A 21,616-nucleotide genomic window follows, 5' to 3' on the forward strand; every position below is an offset into this window, starting at 1 on the left:
CAGAGGTTTGTGGGGAGTAAGGGGGGGAGGGTAACCAGCAGCTATAGTAGCCCATGCCCTATGGTATTTTGTTTTTGGCTCACATATTCAAGGAGCACAAGGCTGGTTCTGGGGTTTTGCAGACAACTCATGCTATCTTTGGTTGCTCTGTCTTTTTTTTTCAAATCTCAAACCATCCTGAACCATAATCCAGGGGGTAACAACCCTTTCCAAGTGTATAAACATTAAAAAATGTTTATACACTTGGAAAGGGTTGTTACCCCCTAGATTATGGTTCAGGATGGTTTGAGATTTGAAAAAAAAAAACTTTCCAAGTGTATGTACCTCACTTTTGAAAAACTTATATTCATGCCGATGAGGTGTAATTTTGACTGTCAGAAATCCATTTAAAAACATATGGTGTGTAACAACTCACCGGAAGGGACCACATATGTATTAGGCATACAAATTTGGTTGGGGAGTGAGAGGGAGTAGGGGAAGAGGGGGAAAGAGGGAATCTTAGTTGAATGCAAAGATAATTTACCTCCACACTGGCATAATCACACATGGAGCACTTGAAGGGTTTCTCGTGCGTGTGGCGGTATCTTCTGTGCCGAACCAACTCTCCACTTGTCACAAAAGCCATGTCGCACTCGGGGCATTTGTGTGGCTTTGTGCCTGTAACATAACACCCATAATTACGCAAATTATGTTTACATGGAGATGCAGTAGTAGTAATTGTTGTTGTTGCTTAGCCCGGGAAAGTTCTCTCGAACAATCCCGTGGCACAGAGACAGCCGATCGATCTCCCAGGAGCGACCCAGATATCCCCCACATCCAGGATGGTGTACCCCTGCCTTCACAAAGTCAAAGCCATGACAAAGTTAGAGAGAGGCAGCTAGAGGTGGAGGTAGAGATAGAGAGTGAAGAGACAGAGACAAGAGGGAAAGGGCCGGTTCATGGGGCACAATCAGCACTCTAACATTGAGCATGCTGCCCTGGCGAATCCAGGCAGCAGGGAAGAATGGGGAAGATTTGGCCCACGACTTGCATTGGGGAGTACAACCACCACAAAGAGGCATCACCCATAGCTGTAGATGCAGTCGTTTAAGAAGAGGGTAAGATGTCACATGGTTTGCGAGCATCATGAATACAGCAATTAAAAACATTTTAAGCCTAGAATGCGTTTGGATCCGTTTTAAGGCACACCTGTATGCGTATTCACATGGTTGCGGAGTAGCGTGACTGTGCGAAAAGCACGGTCACAAAGGTGGCAGCGATGAGGCCGCTCATCCGTGTGGCTCTTCATGTGTCGATCAAGGTTAGACCTCCGTGGACATGTATAGCTACAGAGCTCACACTGGAACGTCTTCTTGGCACCTGCGACAGTCGATGAAAGTTCAAAGCCCATTAACTAAATCGATAATGACATTCAGCTCATATCAGATAATATTATCACGTCTGAGGCTCCGTGAAGACAGCATACCTCAGCGCCGGCACCTTTAATCTCAGGATATGGCCAAGCGTTCTCTTATTGCACTGCATTCAATAAATTCTATCACTTTACTGTTCCCAAAAGATCATTCAATTGGGCCAAAATTGACGACAAACTCACACGAAATACAGATAGCTCAAACATGTTTTCTTACCTTTAAAAATTTTAAGGGTTTATTTTGTATAGAAAAGGTACAAAAATATGTACATAGACAAGGATAGACAAGACGCTAACAATAAAAGGTGTGAACCAAGTGAATCAAAAAATGGACACAAAGAGGAAAATGTGAATATGCAAACTTGTATCCAACTAGGAGGGGTACTTGTCCCAAGTGACGGGAAAAGTTTAAGTTAATCTATCAATTTAAATAATGTTTCATGGACCACAAAATGATGGTGCAATATAGGGCCGTGGAGGAAACTTCTCCCCCCAAATCATCCCTATCCCCCTCTCTCCCCGTCCTTCCCCACACTCCGCTCCTCTCTGTCCCCTCTCCTCCACCTCCCTACTCCATTCTCTCCCTCACTATATATGCCCATGTCTATCCTTTTTAAACGGATTTAATTTCCTTTTTAGTTTTCCTTTTCTGCTTTGTTCAAGATCAGTCAAAATAAGAAAACGGTGGTGCTCGCTGTGTTTGTGAAGAGAAATGGAGTTCTGACAAATGAGAATTGGAAGGAGGAGCTTTAAGGAGGACATCCTGCCTGCCCGCCTGGTTCCTTGAGCTGTCTTTGTCCTCCCCCCATTGCCAGTGGTACGTTCTGCTGTCCCATCACCCTGCCGGTCTCCTCAACACCATCTCTGTGCCAATCCTCTGCCACACCAAGAGATAAGTCGCCCAGTTTTATCCCTTTTCTCAGTCTGTGATTGTGACTGGAGTGAGGCGCCTTAGTTTCTATCGAATTTCATTTACTTCAATGTATATAGTTATTATTGAATTCATTTTCCCTGCTTGTCCTTTCTTGGGGAATGGTTTATTTAAAGCTTTAAGGTCCTCGTGATTCTGCTCAGCCGCGTGTGCGACCTTATATCGCCATAATTCGGAACGTCTCCACAGGAATGAAAACCGTTTGGTACATTGCGGGATTTTAACCTCCCACTGCAACATGCTAGATATTAGTTGAGCCGTTGATGCTACACATCAGGGGCGGATCCAGGGGGGGGGGGGTGTAGGGGGTGCGCACCCCCCCCCCCCTCTGCAACGCAACAGCATGGATGTGGTGGAGGCATAGTCTATGACTGACGACAAGAAGGACGCGCTCACTCAACTACGGTCAAATGCTGGAACTGAATTCTCTGTGTGGTTCGATCACGCTAAGGCCATGATAGAATCTGGAGGAGGTGATGTCACAATGCCGAGAGTTGTAAAACGACAAATCCATCGTCCAAACACTGCCGCCAATGCTCCCTTGCTCTTCACCTCAGAAACATGTCCATTCCATTTCTCTTCATCTCAGAAACATGTGCATTCCATTTCTCTTCACCTCAGAAACATGTCCATTCCATTTCTCTTCACCTCAGAAACATGTCCATTCCATTTCTCTTCACCTCAGAAACATGTGCATTCCATTTCTCTTCACCTCAGAAACATGTGCATTCCATTTCTCTTCACCTCAGAAACATGTCCATTCCATTTCTCTTCACCTCAGAAACATGTCCATTCCATTTCTCTTCACCTCAGAAACATGTCCATTCCATTTCTCTTCATCTCAGAAACATGTGCATTCCATTTCTCTTCACCTCAGAAACATGTCCATTCCATTTCTCTTCACCTCAGAAACATGTCCATTCCATTTCTCTTCACCTCAGAAACATGTCCATTCCATTTCTCTTCACCTCAGAAACATGTGCATTCCATTTCTCTTCACCTCAGAAACATGTGCATTCCATTTCTCTTCACCTCAGAAACATGTCCATTCCATTTCTCTTCACCTCAGAAACATGTCCATTCCATTTCTCTTCACCTCAGAAACATGTCCATTCCATTTCTCTTCACCTCAGAAACATGTCCATTCCATTTCTCTTCACCTCAGAAACATGTCCATTCCATTTCTCTTCACCTCAGAAACATGTCCATTCCATTTCTCTTCACCTCAGAAACATGTCCATTCCATTTCTCTTCACCTCAGAAACATGTCCATTCCATTTCTCTTCACCTCAGAAACATGTCCATTCCATTTCTCTTCACCTCAGAAACATGTCCATTCCATTTCTCTTCACCTCAGAAACATGTCCATTCCATTTCTCTTCACCTCAGAAACATGTCCATTCCATTTCTCTTCACCTCAGAAACATGTCCATTCCATTTCTCTTCACCTCAGAAACATGTCCATTCCATTTCTCTTCACCTCAGAAACATGTCCATTCCATTTCTCTTCACCTCAGAAACATGTCCATTCCATTTCTCGACCACCTCAGCCAGGAAATGGACACCCGATTCTGTGCTGAAAATCGGGAAGGTAGTGATCTGTTTCTGCTGATGCCATCTGCAACTAGAACGCCACTCAGTAGAGCACATACTCCCGCCGTGGGTGGCCGCTGCTGAGCCCTGTCTTCCAATGGTAAAAAATCCTTCAAAAAATTCCTGGATCCGGAATAATATCCTGAGCTTCGCCAAAAACTAAATCAATTCTTCCTTATCCCAAGGGCAATCATCCCACCAACTTTCATCCAAATCCGTTCAGAACATTTCCAGATATCGTGTTCACAAACACACAAACACACATACGAACGGACGGACACGATCGAATGCATTACTCCCTGGCGGGAGTAATAATCGCCGATACCTGCGACATTCCAGCCCGAAATCAAACTATTGCGTTGGAAAAACGACATGGAACGCTAAGGCCATGCGTATCAGCAGGACTGATAAATGAGCTTAGAGACTGGCAGATGTTTTGGAGAAGAAAGCCCAAACAACACGCTTCCAAACACATTCATGGATTGTTTCTGCGCAGTAGATGGAGACGAATTTCCATCCATCAAAGTCCTACTCCATATTGGATGCACCCTCCCTGTAGGCTCCTGTGAGGCCGAAGGCTTATTTTCTTGCCTGCGTCGTCTGAAGACCTACCTAAGAAATTCCATGGGAGAAAGTCGGATGGCATATCTCTGGCCCTCATGAACATACACCATGACTTCACCATATCCCCACATGATGTGTGTGACATTTTCATCAGAAAGACAAGCGCCATCTATTCCAAAATAGCATAATTTACGATTAATAAAATAATTCACATTCCGCTGTCCTATCTGATTCTTTTGTGGGGAGAACCCCCTGCCTTGAGCTTCACAACCTCGGCGCATGGCGGTGCCGGGCTTTGTGGGGAAAACCCCCTGCCTTGAGCTTCACAACCTAGGCGCATGGTGGTGCCGGGCTTTGTGGGGAGAACCCCCTGCCTTGAGCTTCACAACCTAGGCGCATGGCGGTGCCGGGCTTTGTGGGGAAAACCCCCTGCCTTGAGCTTCACAACCTAGGCGCATGGCGGTGCCGGGCTTTGTGGGGAAAACCCCCTGCCTTGAGCTTCACAACCTAGGCGCATGGCGGTGCCGGGCTTTGTGGGGAAAACCCCCTGCCTTGAGCTTCACAACCTAGGCGCATGGCGGTGCCGGGCTTTGTGGGGAGAACCCCCTGCCTTGAGCTTCACAACCTAGGCGCATGGCGGTGCCGGGCTTTGACCAGCACACAGTCTGTCATCGCCATCATTTCACACTATGGGAGTGCACAGGTCTTTTATAACTACTAGTGAGCCCGTTAGTCCAAATGGACCAAATTTTCATCGGCTTTCATGGCCTTGCAGCATACCTGCCTGCTACAGTACTTGAGTTGGAATAAATGCTTTGTAAAATATTATTTGTTTTTGTTATTTATTTAGTAATGAGAATGGCATGCCATGGAAGGACCTATTAAGCTGCTCTATACACCTCAACATGGCGTGCGTTTAGAAACATGGGAATGCTTCTGGATTCTTTGTAGTTAATTAGCCTAATTAACTCAGGAGATCATAACAATCATTTCGTGAGAACTACACAAATCAGAAATTCCATATCAGAAAGCTCCAGTAGAACTACACAAAAAACATGCCGCACGCACACACACACACGCACAATTCATCAACTTATAGCAGAAGGAACAGCTGGGCAAGTCGTTTCACCAGTTCCTCTATCTCACCATTGGTCATCACGAATCTGCTGAACTGTTGGACCAGGGAAGAACGCAAGGAGCTGCAGAAACTTCCAAGAACGCACAAAACGCCGTTTCTGACAATAAATTTTTTTTAAACTTCTGGGGGTAGGCCCCCAGCCTCCCCCCCCCCCATTCACCCCCCTTCCCCCAGCGCTATAGTTTCATGCACCCCCCCCCCCCCGTTTTCATATTCCTGGATCCGCCCCTGCACATTATGATGTGAGGAGTGGATTATTAGAACTCAAGGGTTTCTAAATGTATAGTTAATTGGTGTCAGGAGAGCGCAGTATATATCGTTGGACATTGAAAAGAGATTTATATATTTTATTAATTAAGCTTGTGATAAGCCGAAGAGTGAATGGAATAGGCTTGAATCGTTAGGTCACACAACGTAGGCTTTATTCAGCGAGAACAGTACAGCCTGTAACAACACAGAAGCATAGCTAAGTCCGTCGCTTAATACAACAAGCAAAATAATACTACATACATAAGCATAACAATCCTACATTAATAATGAACCAAGAACATAACGATTATTAGTCCTACCGTAATTATCAACCATCCACACGGGCCCACGCAGCATCCATCTTGAATATCGCAATCCACTACGGGTAATCGCGAGACCCGGATAGATATAACCTATGACGCTGATGTTGTTTAACTATGGGGGAGGATTTGGAATGACAATCTATAACAAAGCTCGCACAGGAAAAAGCTGCTGCATACAATGGCGAATGTGCACAATATGGCGGATCTGCAAGGACCAAGGGAGTAAGCCGGGGGCGAGAGCTAGCGAGGAGGCGAGTAGGATAGGAACCTCCCCCATTCCTGTAGTCCAGGAGCCAGTTTTCAAGAGGCCTAGAAAATGAGTTTTGTGCAACACCCACTACACAGTTGGCTTGTCATTTCAGGGTGCTTGGGATACATCTGTAGAACAAATCCAGCCCTGATGTACAGTTGAATCGTGGCAGCAACAATAAATGGCAGCCGCTTTTCTATTAAGGGGTAGCGTAAAGCTCGAAATTGACGATTTGTTTTTTCGTATTTTTGTTTTTTCAGCTCCTCCAATAGGGATTCTTCAACATTATAATTAAAAGGATAGCGGGAAGTATGAGGGGATTTTCGTTATGCTGTTCAAGTATAATTTAAAAATAAATATTATTATACCTTGTATTATCCCCAAAACACACAAAATCGCTGAAATATGTAGTTTTTGCTTTTCGACTGTAATTATGCAATATCATCTTTATGTTGTTCAAATGCGGTTATGGTTGTAATATGATATATCTTTATGATCTTTTCAAGAAACAAAATTGGACAATCCTTAAGTAAAGTCAGAAAAATCTAGATTTCATTCCCCCTTAAATCATCAACCCCACTCCTGTTATGACTAAAAGTCCACAAGTAATCCCAGCAAAAATATCTCACCAGGTCAAATCTGGCTGCGTATCATAACCATAGTCATTCACTGAACATTACAATGTTAACATATAACTGTGATTTGTTGTATTATTAAAATAAACACATATTTTGCGACTGAATCATCCTCTAAGTGGTATAAAATCACGAAAATGTCATCATGAATCTTCCTCATCATCACCTTCTGAGTCGCTCGTGGTTGGTTCTTTGTTTGGGTTTTTGCATTGTTCACCTCCCATGCAAGTGCAGGCTTCTGTGCATGGCATGTTATTGTCTTGCAGGCACATACGTGGCTGCGGTGACATGCAGACACTTTACACTTGCACGCGTTCAGCTCAACTAGTCCAACTGGAGCAGGGTCTTTGGTCATGAGGGCGGGCTGGAGAGCTCCATCTTCGATGTTCCATCCATTACCATCTGGCTTTGGTAGTGCTTGGTTGGGGAGCAATGACTTCTTCCAGATGAATGACTGATAGTTAGCTCGATAAATGTGTTCCCTAATACTGTCAGATGTTGGTGGTAGGCATTCACTCTTCTGCCTTTTCTGGCAGAACATCCAATATCTGATTTCGTCCGCCGTGTCACCTGCTGCCTGAGCTGTTGTGTACAGGGAGCATATGAACCGTTCACAAGCACGGGCAGTATCCTCTGTCGGTGGGATAATATCTCCCTGTAGCCTGTAGGGGCTAAGAGAAAAAATAAATAAATGAAATCCGTCAAAATCTCAGATTTACGCCTCGGACACCACCCCCCTCATAGAAAAGTTGCTGTCATTTATTGTTGCTGCCACAATTCAACTGTACATCAGGGCTGGATTCGTTCTATAGATGTTCCCCAATCACCTGGAAGTGACAAACCAACTGTGTAGTGGGTGTTGCACGAAACCATTTTGAGCAGATTCTGACTCCTGGACTACCGAGTGATCGAGCCAGGAAGCGGATGCAATGACCCCCAGGCTATGTTTCAAAAATTAATCGAACAAATGAATGACCAAAATGAACGAATGGAGGGTAAAATGAATGCACAAAGTGAACAAATTATTGAACAAATGAATGGCCATAGTGAACGAATGGAGGGTAAAATGAATGACCAAAATGAACGCATGAGGGGAGATATGAATAAAATGAGGGCAAAAATAAACTAGAGCTTCCAGAGAAGCAGAACTCCTCTGAACTGACTGGACAACTTTAAAGTAGGTCAGTTGTCTGTACTAGATTTGACTTAAATGAAAAGATTTTATCAATTTCTATATATACATTTCACTTCCGTAAATGTTGTGTTCACTTCTTTCTCAGTTTCAGCATCCTAAATTATTGTGATTTTCTTAAGAGCTGAAAAAAATATGCGAGCCTATGGTGGCCATTTTGTGACAGATCGGGTTGACATGCGATAGCAACCTACCTTGTGTGGTAAGTCTCACACACCAAGTTTGATCAAAATCCATAAATATTTGTGGACGTTAAAGTCTTAACGTCGTTTCGGAGCTGAATACAATATGGCGGCCTATGGCGGCCATTTTGTGACGGTTCGGGTTGGAATGCAATAGCAACCTACCTTGTGTGGTAAGGGTTAAACATTCTAAGTTTGATCAAAATCTGTTAATATTTGTGGATGCTAGAGTGTTAACGTCGTTTTCATGACCAAAAACAAAATGGTCGCCTAAGTCCGCCATTTTTCAACGGATCGGGCTGAAATGTAATACCAACCTGGCCCTTGGGGTAAGGATGCTGCATGTCAAGTTTGATCAGAATCGGTTGATATTTGTGGACGCTGGAGGGTTAACGCCAAAAGGTAACGGATGGCAGACGACAGACGATGACGACGACGACGACGGATGCCAGAGTGTTCAGTATGTGATGAACTCAACTGGACGGTAGTCCAGTTGAGTTAAAAATAGGACGGCGGTTCCTGAAGCTGAACTGGATCAGGAGCAAGTCACACAGCCTACTCCCCTCCCCCCGACATTCCCTTGTTATGTCGGGAGGGTAGAGCAATATCTAGAGTCAGGTAGATCTGAATAGGTAACATGCTTCGTCTGTCACGATAAGGAATCTGCCCTGTAATAGGTTCTGTGTGTAGTCCGGTTTGTCGGTTAATGAGTATACCTGTGAACATACCAGGATGTTCGTGTGCTAGGTAGCTGTAGGGATTAAAGATAACAGCCTTGTGTGTCAAACCTGGTAATCAAACCTTCGTCCCTTATGGCAATGCACACCAACATAAACACTTAGATTGGCCCTCAGTGCAACATTAAATAATCCCTTTCCCTTACCACAACGACTTTGGAAGACGGACAGGAAGCCAGATCAAGACACCGCCGATGATGGCTGCCACCGGCCACACCACCAGCTCGCCGGGCAACATCGCATGGTACGGGCTGTGATTGGTTGGAGCGGGAGGCACTCGACCAATGGAAGAAAGCCAGCGAGTGCGAACCTGCAACCAACCAAGGGGAGGAGAACGAAGACGCAGCTGGGAGGGAGGTGACTCATTTGAAGGAAGGGTCTGGAAAGATCGACGGGGAGGAGGAAGGTTATAAAAAGGGGGCGCTGCACGACATTCGCTCTCTTGTAGTTGGCCCGGGGGTCTCAGAGCGTGCAGTCGCATTCCTTTCTCTTGGCTTCTTCTCGTCTAGACGCTGTTCTCTCCTCCTGTACTCTCCCGGTTCCTGTCTCTGTGTGCCTCGTGATTGGAGATCGGCCCCCTTTGGGTTGGAGAGTGGTCTCGTGTGGGGATCGCTGGCGGTACTTTGGTGCCGCGTGGTGCATTGGCGTGGTGCTTGAAGCCGGACAAGGCTGCGTTGGACGACGGACGTACCACAGATAAGGCTGCACTCACGCCCCACATTTACGAGTACACGACGTTGCTTTTTATTAATCCATTCCTGTATGCTGTTTCTGAAGTGAGTTGTGGGGACGTCCTAATTTCGGACTTTTATTTAATATCGCGTTCCCCTGTCCCTACCCTTTTATTACAATGAACCCTTTTATTGTTTCTCATTCTCTTCAAATCTTGTGTTCGTTTGAGTTCGTTCCCCTTCCACAGTTACGTGCTTTTACCTCATTTTCCGCTTCCCTTCTTCTCCCGTGCGGTTGATAGCAAAAGCAAAATCCGTGTTTGGTCGTCGCCTCCAGTAGATCCGTTTGGTCCATCCGCGGTCCCTGGTGTTAACCGGAGGGGTCCGCGCGACAAATGGTAGTCAGGAGTGGGATTGAACCCTGAATAAATTTGGTGTCAAGGAGTGTGGAGAATTTGGACGCAAAATTTTCGTAGTCGAGGCGATAAATTTTGAATCGTCGACCGGTGCGCGGGACGCGGACAGCGCGTCAGTTAAAATTTAAATTTTATTCCTTGTAAAAGCCGCGCAGGAAAGCGACCCCCTCTTAACGGATGGAGGAGGTGAGCAAGATTGAGGAAGGGAGAATGGAAGATGGGGATAGCATTGGAAGTGGGTCGGAGGTAGTTGGGGTAGAGAGTAGTGTTGGAGCTTCCCCCGCCGTAGGGACGGCCTCCATAGACACCCAGGCCTCAATGCAATTTATGGCGCGATTGGATAACATGAGGGAGATGAACGATAAAATGGATGCCCAACGGAATGACATGATTGTTCAGAGTGATAAAATGGATGGGTTGAAGGGAGAGATGGGGGAAATGAACAATAAAATGAATGGAATGAGTAATGAGATGGGAGAAATTAACCGTAAGATGGATACCGAAAGGAATGAATTGAAGGGAGACATGAAGGAGCTGGAAAACAGATTGGATGCACGGACTAAAGAAACAAAAACCCCAAGTGGAATGAACGAACGAATGAGTGAACAGGGGAATGAAATCAGGGAAATGAATGAACAATTGGAAGTAAATGGGGAATGTTTCCCACCTGCTGGCCTGCAGGTTTATCGGGGCCGGGTGGATGTCACAACACCCCAACCGGGGGATGAATTCGGAATGATGCAGCACCAGGGCGGTGGTGCAGAGCGAGACGGGGTAACACTATAGGGAGTCCGGGTAATGGAGCCGGACCAGGTATTTATTGGGGAAAGCCTGTGGGGGCCGCAAAGTATTGATAGGGATGATGGAAATGATGTGATACAGCGGCTGGGGACCTGGGACATTCCCATGGAGGTGGAGTTTGACCGGGCCCAAAGGAGCGTGGGGGAGGAAGTGCGTCATTCCGAGGAGGAGGTTGAGGTGACCGTGGGGACCCTCACCATGCACTGCCATTTGGGAATGGAGGCTCCGAAATTACAGAACCAGTTGGGGGAGTGTGTTCGCTCCGGGCTGGATTTGGACATTGGAGGATCGGGAGATAGAGCCTCTGGTGATTTGGTCCCCGTAGGGAATTTGGAACAGTTGCAGTGCGGAGCAGAACAACCTGAGGGGGTTGTTACCTGCAGCTGCTGTTTGGCAGTGGAAATGAAAATTTTTTAAAGGAGAAAGAAATTTAGATTTAAATGGGAATTGGATTTGGAACAGCCATGGAGGGAGTTGGTCCCCGGGCTGCGGAATGTTGTCCAGGGAGGTCATTGAGGATGGCCTCAGCTCGGGGAAAAGTTGCCCCTTTCGAAATTTGGGTATGCCAGCCAGCTGCGGGGCTGTGCTGGCGAGATTTGGACGTGGGGTCCAGCCATGGGTGTCATGGTACGACCTGGGCCCCACGGGGGGTCTGGTGGAGTGTGGCGTCCTTTGTCCGTCGGGGCGCTGCCCGAGCGTGTGGCTCGGGCCGACAGGGTCACTGGACCCTGGTGGGGGTTAAGACCTCCGGGGCGTCCGAGGTGGTTTCTCAAGCCTGGGATGGCATTTATTGAGGACCACTAGGGGGAGGTGTTGTGGGTCGCGCTTGGTGGTGGCACCGCGGACGGCCAACGTGGGCCTGATGTGGTGACCACCCGGGGATGCGGCCTGACACCCTCCTCCTGAGACTCTGGGACGGCCAGCATGTGGTGACATGCCATGCCGTGCTGACTGCTGATCTATGGACGCGGGTCGAACCGAATGGACAGGAATGAGATAGCCTGCCGGACAACCATTGGGGCATCTGTGGAACGTGATGGTGTGAGAGTGACTTTCCACAGATGTTCCGTTATGATTTATGGACTCACGGTTTGGGAAGAGAGCCATGGGATTGATGAATTGGGAAGTTGTAACGTGCCGAGCATATGGGCCATGTTCGGCTGGCATGTGTATGGCAAAGCATCTTTCTTTGGTGAGTTTAGTAAAATGTGAAAAATGTTTGGCATGGGTAATCTGAAGGTTAGATGTAAATTTAAGGGTGAATTTTGTGAGGAGAAATGGTGGACACTGTATAGTGACACCATTATTGATCCAGGTGTGCTAGACCAGTGTTGGAGGCTGGAATAAAAATTCACAGGTTAGCAGGACACAGCCTTCAACTGGTTGTGGGGGCGACTGCGCCGATATTTGGGACGCGGAGTCATGGGGATGTAGTTGTGTCGTCTGAGGGTCAACGTGGTGCTGTGCGTGTCCGAGGTGTGTGGACCATGTCCTCTGGGTGGGTCTCCTGGTGGAGCATGGCTGTTGACTGGACCTTGGTGTGGTCAAGTGTGGGTGGGCACTGGGGGCTGCATGTGGTCGGACTGGGGGATGATGTGGAGGTGCAGGGGACATGGCTGTTGGGATGCCACGCACTGCAACCGTGCCCCCCAGGTCCGAGGCCTTGGGAATGGCGGAGTTGACGGCAGGTGCTCACCACATTGGCCAGCTGGGGCTGGTGCAGCTGTGTACTTCGCAGGGGGGCCGAGGGATGGATGATGGTGGGTCGCACCCTTAAGCCCCTGTCACACATAGGCGGATTTGTCGGCGACTACTGGCGACTGAAAAAATCGCCGCCACCCGCCGACAATCGTAATGAAACCGTAATGGACGGTCTTCTGTAGTCGTGGTTATCCTCCCCAGGTCTGCTGCAGTCGGCAAGAGCCACAAAGGGGCCAAATATATTTTTTAAATGTTTAAAAACGGCGCGCTCAGTCGTCCTCAAAAAGAATCCGCCATGCTGTCGTGATGGAACCGCCATGCTGTCGTCGGTATCCGTAATAAGACCGTAAAGCAGCCGCAACCCAGGCGCTCATAGTCTTCCGCAATCGCCCAGCATCGCCCCGCCAGCCAGCACGGCAGAGATGCGAATGCCATACGGCCTTCCTGCGGCATCTTCCCGACTACGGGCCGACACTGTTGCGGCTGCATATCGAGTACAGAAGAACTGTCACGTCTCCCCTGCGGCTATGGGAGACTGACGACGACAGCAGTAGGACTATTGGCGGCCGAGTTACGGCCATTGGCGACAGAGCTACGACTGCCTGGCGACTGCATTACGACATACCACGATTTTCTGGCCAGGTATAAATAGGGGTGGACATTTCAGCTCACTGCAGTATGTTCTATGGTCAAGGTCTACCAAGGGTCTCTCTACCAACATCTATCATGGATGAACATAGGATGAAGCTGGTCCTTCTGAATGACTTGGCAGCACTGGACCAAGATATTGCTGCGAATGACCTACTGCTGGCTCATGCTGAGCTCCATTCCATGGCAAGACAGGATGGTATGAGGGTCTCCGTGGAGTGAGGTCCTATGGTGCCGACAAGGATATGGCTTTATTGTTTGGACTTGGGACTTTTGGGAACTTTATTTTTGGGACTTTGGTCCTTTGGAAACTTTATTTATGGGACTTGGGACCAGTGGAAATAATTTGTTGGACTTTATTTCCATTCTCTCTCCCTGCAGAAAAGTTTGATTATTACATTACAATGATACATCTTTATTAACTTTCTTATTGTACATCAAACATCTTTATGCTTCATGTCATACATCATTGAAATGAATAAAGTGAAATGTAAAATAGAGAAATAAAGATTAAAAAAAAAAAATGCAAAATAGAAACACTGTAACGGTAGCTTTAGCCGTCTGACGAGTGCCTGTAGCGAGGACGAAACAGTGATTTTTGAAATTTATATTTAATACAAACAAATTTATTTGTTCATATTAAATACAAATTTGTTCATAGCACAAGTATCCAATAATGAATCACAATGTTCATAGCGCAAGTATCCAATAGCACAGCACAAGTATCCAATAGCACAAATATCCACAAGTAATCACTAATGTGTCAATAATCCTGACTGCCAGAGTCATCGTCATCGTCAGCTGGTGGCAGGTTCGGTGTAGACATCGTCTCTTGATGTGTGAATCATGTGTGAATGATTGTGTGTGATCACACAATCATCATGTGTGAATCGTCTCCAATCGCCGGCGGTCTTATTGCAGTCTTGCGGACGTCGGAGTAAACCGCCATCCGGGGCCAATGCAGTCGCCGCGATCCGCCATCAGTCGTAATCTAGCCGCCAGACTGTCGCCACGCTGCCGCCGTGCATCCGCAATGCAGTCGTCGTCGATCTTCAACAGTCGCCATCCCACTCGGGGCGAGGTCAGTGCTTCGTCGCAATGCAGTCGCAATGTGGCCACCTGCAGTCGCCATACTGCCGCCTGACCATATTTGACTGCCCAAAATCGCCAGTAGTCGCCAATAGTCGCCAAAATATCCGCCTATGTGTGACAGGGGCCTTATGGACACTCATGGGCCATGTTGGCGTTTCCATTGCTCACCTTGTCCCGATGACCCTTGCACGGTAGAGGTGCGGAGCTGTCGTGGCCACAGGTAGTTGTGTAGTGATAATCACCGTTGGATGCGGACCCACATACCTGCCAGTATAGTGGGGACAAAAGTGAAATTTGGAAAAATTTGATTGGCTCAATGGTAAATGTTGGGATGTTGAGGGTGGATGGCACTTTGGACCTGACCAACTGGAAATTACCTGTATATCAAGGTAGAGGTAAGGCCTTGATGTTTACTGTCCCAGGCGTCAGGACTTGCTATGTAAATTGGGGACATGTAATTTGGAGATGGGGGCGGGTGAGAGTGATGACATGGTCGGTGGGGGGGATGGAATGTGGGCCACACAGAGTCTTGTGGGTGGCATCTGTTTTTGTGTTGTGGTTATGTGTTTTTATGTGGTCGTGAGGTTAGAGATAATGGAGAGTGAGTGGTGATTATTGTGTTGGAAATGGAGATGTATTGGTCAACTGTGAATAGGGATTTCACATATAGTCCATGGGCTGGATAGACCCACCGTGCACCCCCCACAGATTCCTCACCCACTGGTATATTTTTGTCCATTAGGGTCTCCTTGATGAAAAAAAAAGATGTTTACAAGGAAAATGTCGGGATGGACTTTATGTTATCACTTTTCATAGGTTCCCCCTAGACGACATTTTGCGATTTTTGAATATTTAATTTAAGGGGGTATGGTTACTTTTTTGGCTAGTATGTCAGTATCAACAATCTGATCATTTCAATTTATATATCATTTAAAAGGTAATTGAATTACCTCTCCAATGGTGTATTAATATTTCAGCTACCACCACTACTCATACATCGACAACCGTTCGAAGTGAATATATATCGACAAGTCTCATAAAACATCGAAAATATCCCCTCGTATACCAAAACATATTTTAAAATATATTTTTTAAACAGGTACACGCGATTAATGAGTATTTATAAGCTAGAAACACATACAAGAAGATAATCAAAACATATTTTGCCTTTCATATTATTATAAGCCTCAGGAAAATGTGAAAAACCAAGATGGCCGCCAAATCGTCATACGAAAATCTGTAAATTCTCATATTTTCCCTCTCAGATGAGATACATACATGAATGAAAGTTCCTTTTGTATGTTTTCAGACCCAAGGAATCCATTTCCACCAATGTGTTTAGAAAATAAGTACAACATATCAAGATGGCAGCCATGTCCAATTGAAAATTGCTAAACATTGGTGATAATTGATAATAATAATATGCAGTACTAAAATAACAAATACAAAACTATGTTTCGTAACCTTTCGTAACCATGATTAATACCAAATATGATCAAAATCCATTCACCATGTTCACATTTGCAGACTGCAGAGCGGTCGCAAGGAAATCTCTCGGACGCCGCGTATCCCTAAACCACGGTGTTCCCGACTTTCGTCCGGGGGATACAATATTTAATCACCCACGGAAATCAAAACAAAATACAAAGTGAGTGAGTGAGTGATATGGAAGTTTTACAACCCTGTCGACACCTTAATGGATCATATTATGGTTAAAAACATGTCGACTATGCACAATAACAAGTAAAAATTGGTAAAACCAAGGCAGGTCAACTACCGAACGGCAAATAACAAATTACAAAGACTTATTTCATTGTGATAATACTGAATTAAATGACCAGGTCATTAATGTGGACAGTAACATGGTAAATCACATCTACAGAAACATAATATGCACAATTATATTGTGAAAGTATTCCTAATAGTCAGGGCCCTTAGGGATATTTTGGGGCCGTTTGGTTCAAATTCTTCCAAAAGCACCAAATTTGGCCCAGATGTTGCCCATGCCATACTCTTTCGATTTTTGACGGGCGCCAAGACGGGCGCCCCCCCCCCCCCCCGGGGTGCCCATATTGGCGAAATACTAAATGGCCGCCACCCGGATTAGAGGAAAATCAGTTAAATAACCAAAAGGGTTGGAATCATGTATGATACCACTTTTCAGGGGTTTTCGAGGTCGAGGAATCCAATTATGATGTTATTTTGATGATTCGAGGTCAAGGTCAACCCTCAAGGTCATCTTAAAGGTCATTTTTGAGTCAAACATGTCGGTTTTTGAGTTTTTTGTCAAGATTTACGCGAGGTTCACCATTTTATGTTTCTGGGTTGGGTAATCGAACTCTGACCTTATTTTTGACAATTAGAGGAAATATTTACATGTCTATTTCCTAATTTTCAGGCATATGCAGTTCATCAGTCTAATTACAAACGTACGGATTTTGATGTTTTATGAACTGTATGCCATATCCTTGTGTTTAATTTTTGTGCGATCATGATCCGGGTTCATGTATACATGTCATAAATATGACGTCATAGGTCATGTGACCTGGCGGCCATATTGGATTTTATGAAAACCTTAAAAATGGATCCCTGCCTTCATTTTTCGATCGATTCATTTTGAACTTTGACCACTTATAGTACGCCATGTGATTGGATGCATATCCTAATTATGACGTCATAGGTCAGGTGACATGGCGGGATGGACTGGTATGGTCCCCGGATCATACTGCCCTTGGCGCCCGTCAAAAATCGAAAGAGTATGGCATGGGCAACATCTGCGCCAAATTTGATGCTTTTGGAAGAATTTGAACCAAAATATCCCTAAGGGCCATTAACTATAATTGATTAACAATGTTTTTGCAATATCAAAGAGCAAACTCTTTCATGAAACAGCTGGCTAAGTGCCATCATCATCATCATCACTGTCATCATCGTCTTGCGAGAAGTCGTCGACTCCTTCATCTTCATCCTCATCGGAGGCACCCGAATCATCTGAGTCCTCGGTGTCGGTATCACGATCTACATCCGCACGGTCGACTGGTAGTGCGTCTCCTTCAAACCACACCGGTTCAAGCTTGTCACCTTTTCCAACTTGCCAACCATTACCGTCTGCAGGACTTGGGACATCAGGTTGTGGAACGTGTGCCCTCTTCCAGATGGCCACCTGGTAGTTTACTCGCCTAATATGCTGATGCAGTACTGTTACGCAAGGGGGAAGCTGGCTGAGGTCAATATTCCGACCGAGATTAACTGCTCCATCAGGACTGCCACATTTCTCCTAAAGCATTGCGTAGCGTAAGTTGTCTACCTTCTTATACCGGGGTTTCCCGTAGATAGCACACGTGAATGCCTCCAATTCAGTGTACACAGCTTCAGGAACAGTCCATTCGTCTCCAAGGCTCACTAATACAGACTGGAATGCTGGCATCTTTTGGAGCACTTTAATTGGCCGTATTTTCCCAATGCCCTTGAAGGCACTAGTGGTATCACAGTGCGTAAATGCATGTAAGGCCATCACAGCAGTGCAGAACTGTTGACCATAGCCATGTGCAAGATCTGTGACATTTATGAGCCGCTTTTTATTTCCAGAGCCTGTGTCGAATAGCAGTGTTACATCTACGGTCGGAGCGTGATGAAGAGCAATGAAGAACACATCGCTATCTGGACTTCGGATACGTACAACCAGGTATCCTCTCTCTTGTGCATAGACAGTATATGATGACTCGCGTGTCTGTCTCCTCTTGTGTTGAATACAGGGAAGTAATTTCAGTTCTTTTCATTGTGTTTCCATCATCTGAGCTCAACATGTAGGCATGTCCTTCAACTACGACAACCATCTTATGCTGGAGCAGTTTTGAAGCGAATTCGTTCTTACTCCAAACATCACTCAGAACTTGGCTCAGTTGTATTTTGTTGTGATCATTCATTAAGAAGAGCTTCCAATTGATGGGTTTCTTTGTCAGTGGTCCACGGATAATCAACTTGTCTCCGCATCCTCGTCTTTCACGTTCCATCCCCTTCACCGATTGAGCTTTGTACATGTCTGTGCTGAATACAATGTCGTTCTGCTTGGGCATAGCATCATATATTCTGTAAGCGATTTGTTGGAAATTGCCTGGGATGTCCTGCAAGGTGTGAAATAAGGCATTGCCATCTTGAATAATTAGGGTATCAGCTCTTGGTAGTGGAACATCTTCTGTGTCCTTCAGGAGATATTGCAGACCCTTCGCTTTGTCCGTCTTGGCCAGGAATCCGTCTGCGGTACCCATGCTGTATGGAACTGGAGTGATAGGGTATCTCATCAAATTCGTGTATTCAACACGCTCTTGTTCACATTTGCGTCTTTTAGTCTGTTTCATCTTGATCACGGGCTACACGGGCATCATCTTGATCACATCGTTATGGAACATATACCTGAAATGATACAAAAACAGGATTAGGTCATAAACTGTACAAAACAACCTTTCATTGTTGTAATGATAATTTCACTATGGTACAAAAATGTTAAAGCATAATTGATGTTTAGCAATTTTCAATTGGACATGGCTGCCATCTTGAAAAGTTGCACTTATTTTCTAAACACATTGGTGGAAATGGATTCCTTGGGTCTGCAAACATACAAAAGGAACTTTCATTCATGTATGTATCTCATCTGAGGGAAAATATGAGAATTTACAGATTTTCGTATGACGATTTGGCGGCCATCTTGGTTTTTCACATTTTCCTGAGGCTTATAATAATCTGAAAGGCAAAATATGTTTTGATTATCTTCTTGTATGTGTTTCCATCTTATAAATACTCATTAATAGCGTGTACCTGTTTAAAATATATATTTTAAAATATGTTTTGGTATACGAGGGGATATTTTCGATGTTTTATGAGACTTGTCGATATATATTCACTTCGAACGGTTGTAGATGTATGAGTAGTGGTGGTAGCTGAAATATTAATACACCATTGGAGAGGTAATTCAATTACCTTTTAAATGATATATAAATTGAAATGAACAGATTGTTGATACTGACATACTAGCCAAAAAAGTAACCATACCCCCTTAAATTAAATATTCAAAAATCGCAAAATGTCGTCTAGGGGGTACCTATGAAAAGTGATAACATAAAGTCCATCCCGACATTTTCCTTGTTAACATCTTTTTTTTTCATCAAGGAGACCCTAATGGACAAAAATATACCAGTGGGTGAGGAATCTGGGGGGGGTGCACAGTGGGTCTATCCAGCCCATGGACTAATATAGCAGGCCATGGCAACATTTTGTAACATCTTTTGTACCATCTGCTCGGAATTGTGCTGGAGAATTGAATGGCAGTGGGGGAGGAAATGTGTTTTGGGATCTTGTGGGTGGGGAAGGTGTGTGTGTGTCCGCAGGTACAGATCAAGCTCTGAGGAGCGATGCCTGCGCCCCCCCCCCCCCCCCCCTCTGCGGCAATTACCCCTGGCAGCCAGTGGTATCTGGAAATTGGAGCTCGTCGGTGAAGGGTCTGGTTGGGCACCGTGGGGTAAAGGAGACCCCCGGCGACCCGTGGAGCTGCGCGGAAGCAGGAGGCAACGGAGCCTGGTGTGTGGAGACCCTCACCGGTGGGGTAACGGCAGAAAGGGCTGTTGGGCTGTCACGGGGCCAAGAGGTAAAGGGGGGGTGGGGGGAGGGGCAATGAACTTGAGTCGGTTGACTTGTGTTTGGGACTGTGGGCACCACAGCCTGAAGCGCCCCCACCATCTTAGTTGTGCGATACCTCCCCGCTGCCGAGTTGAGACATGCACACACGAATGACATCAATGCCATGGTCCTGCAGGGGGGGTGAAGTATGTGCTTTGTAATGATTTTGGATGTGATGACTTATGGAATGAGTATGCGTGGATAAGGAGTTTGTGTTGAATGAATGTGGGCGAAAACCACCTAGCCATGTCACTCACCTGCAACATCTGGACAGGGCCCGTGGAAATTTAGGGGTGCATTGGGATGGCCCCACAGGTAAGGTTGCGTCTTGTGGCATCCACCAGGGGACGCGGTCTGTAGACTGGGGTATGTACAAATGTTTATTTGAGTTTTGAATTTTTTGTTAAGGATAAGTTTGTGGTTACGTTATATTTTGAGTGTTGTTTGTTTCCTCCCCCCGCAGGAACAACGAATGAGATCATTGTACATATTTGCATGATTGTTAAGGGGATTAGCTTGTTAAGGAGGATAGGGAAGTAGCTCCGGCTCACTTCCACAGCCCTCCTGCTTTATTTCAAAGGTTAATTAAGTGTGAGACCTGAGACAGTAAGTGTTAAGACTGGAATGATAGCACCTGCAGTGAACCTAGCAGGAGCTACGGTTCCAGGGGGGTGGGGGGGGGGGGTGTTATGTCGGGAGGGTAGAGCAATATCTAGAGTCAGGTAGATCTGAATAGGTAACATGCTTCGTCTGTCGCGATAAGGAATCTGCCCTGTAATAAGTTCTGTGTGTAGTCCGGTTTGTCGGTTAAGGAGTATACCTGTGAACATACCAGGATGTTCATGTGCGAGGTAGTTGTAGGGATTAAAGATAACAGCCTTGTGTGTCAAACCTGGTAATCAAACCTTTGTCCCTTATGGCAATGCACACCAACATAAACACTTAGATAGGCCCTCAGTGCAACATTAAATAATCCCTTTCCCTTTCCACAACAACTTTGGAAGACGGACAGAAAGCCAGATCAAGACACCGCCGATGATGGCTGCCGCCGGCCGCACCACCAGCTCGCCTGGCAACATCGTGTGGTATGGGCTGTGATTGGTTGGAGCGGGAGGCACTCGACCAATGGAAGAAAGCCAGTGAGTGCGAACCTGCAGCCAACCAAGGGGAGGAGAACGAAGATGCAGCTGGGAGGGAGGTGACTCATTTGAAGAAAGGGTCTGGAAAGTTTGATGGGGAGGAGGAAGGTTATAAAAAGGGGGCGCTGCACGACATTCGCTCTCTTGGAGTTGGCCCGGGGGTCTCAGAGCATGCAGTCGCATTCCTTTCTCTTGGCTTCTTCTCGTCTAGACGCTGTTCTCTCCTCCTGCACTCTCCCCGTTCCTGTCTCTGTGTGCCTCGTGCTTGGA

General features: G+C 46.0%; 1 protein-coding gene across 17 annotated transcripts in view; it reads right to left on the reverse strand.

Moving 5' to 3' along the window:
- LOC137435466 (transcriptional repressor CTCF) overlaps positions 1-21,616 on the reverse strand; it is a 167,318-nt gene that overhangs the window by 26,155 nt on the left and 119,547 nt on the right. For all 17 annotated transcript variants that reach the window (XM_078784292.1, XM_078784293.1, XM_078784291.1 and 14 more), the window contains 2 exons: positions 1,189-1,359; positions 524-657 (listed from right to left, as the gene is read on the reverse strand). In XM_078784292.1, the coding sequence (XP_078640418.1) occupies positions 524-657; positions 1,189-1,359 (305 nt within the window). The remainder of the gene's footprint in view (positions 1-523; positions 658-1,188; positions 1,360-21,616) is intronic.

Source organism: Myxine glutinosa, chromosome 9 (genome assembly GCF_964187855.1).
Source record: "Myxine glutinosa chromosome 9, kmMyxGlut1.1, whole genome shotgun sequence".
Taxonomy (NCBI): domain Eukaryota; kingdom Metazoa; phylum Chordata; class Myxini; order Myxiniformes; family Myxinidae; genus Myxine; species Myxine glutinosa.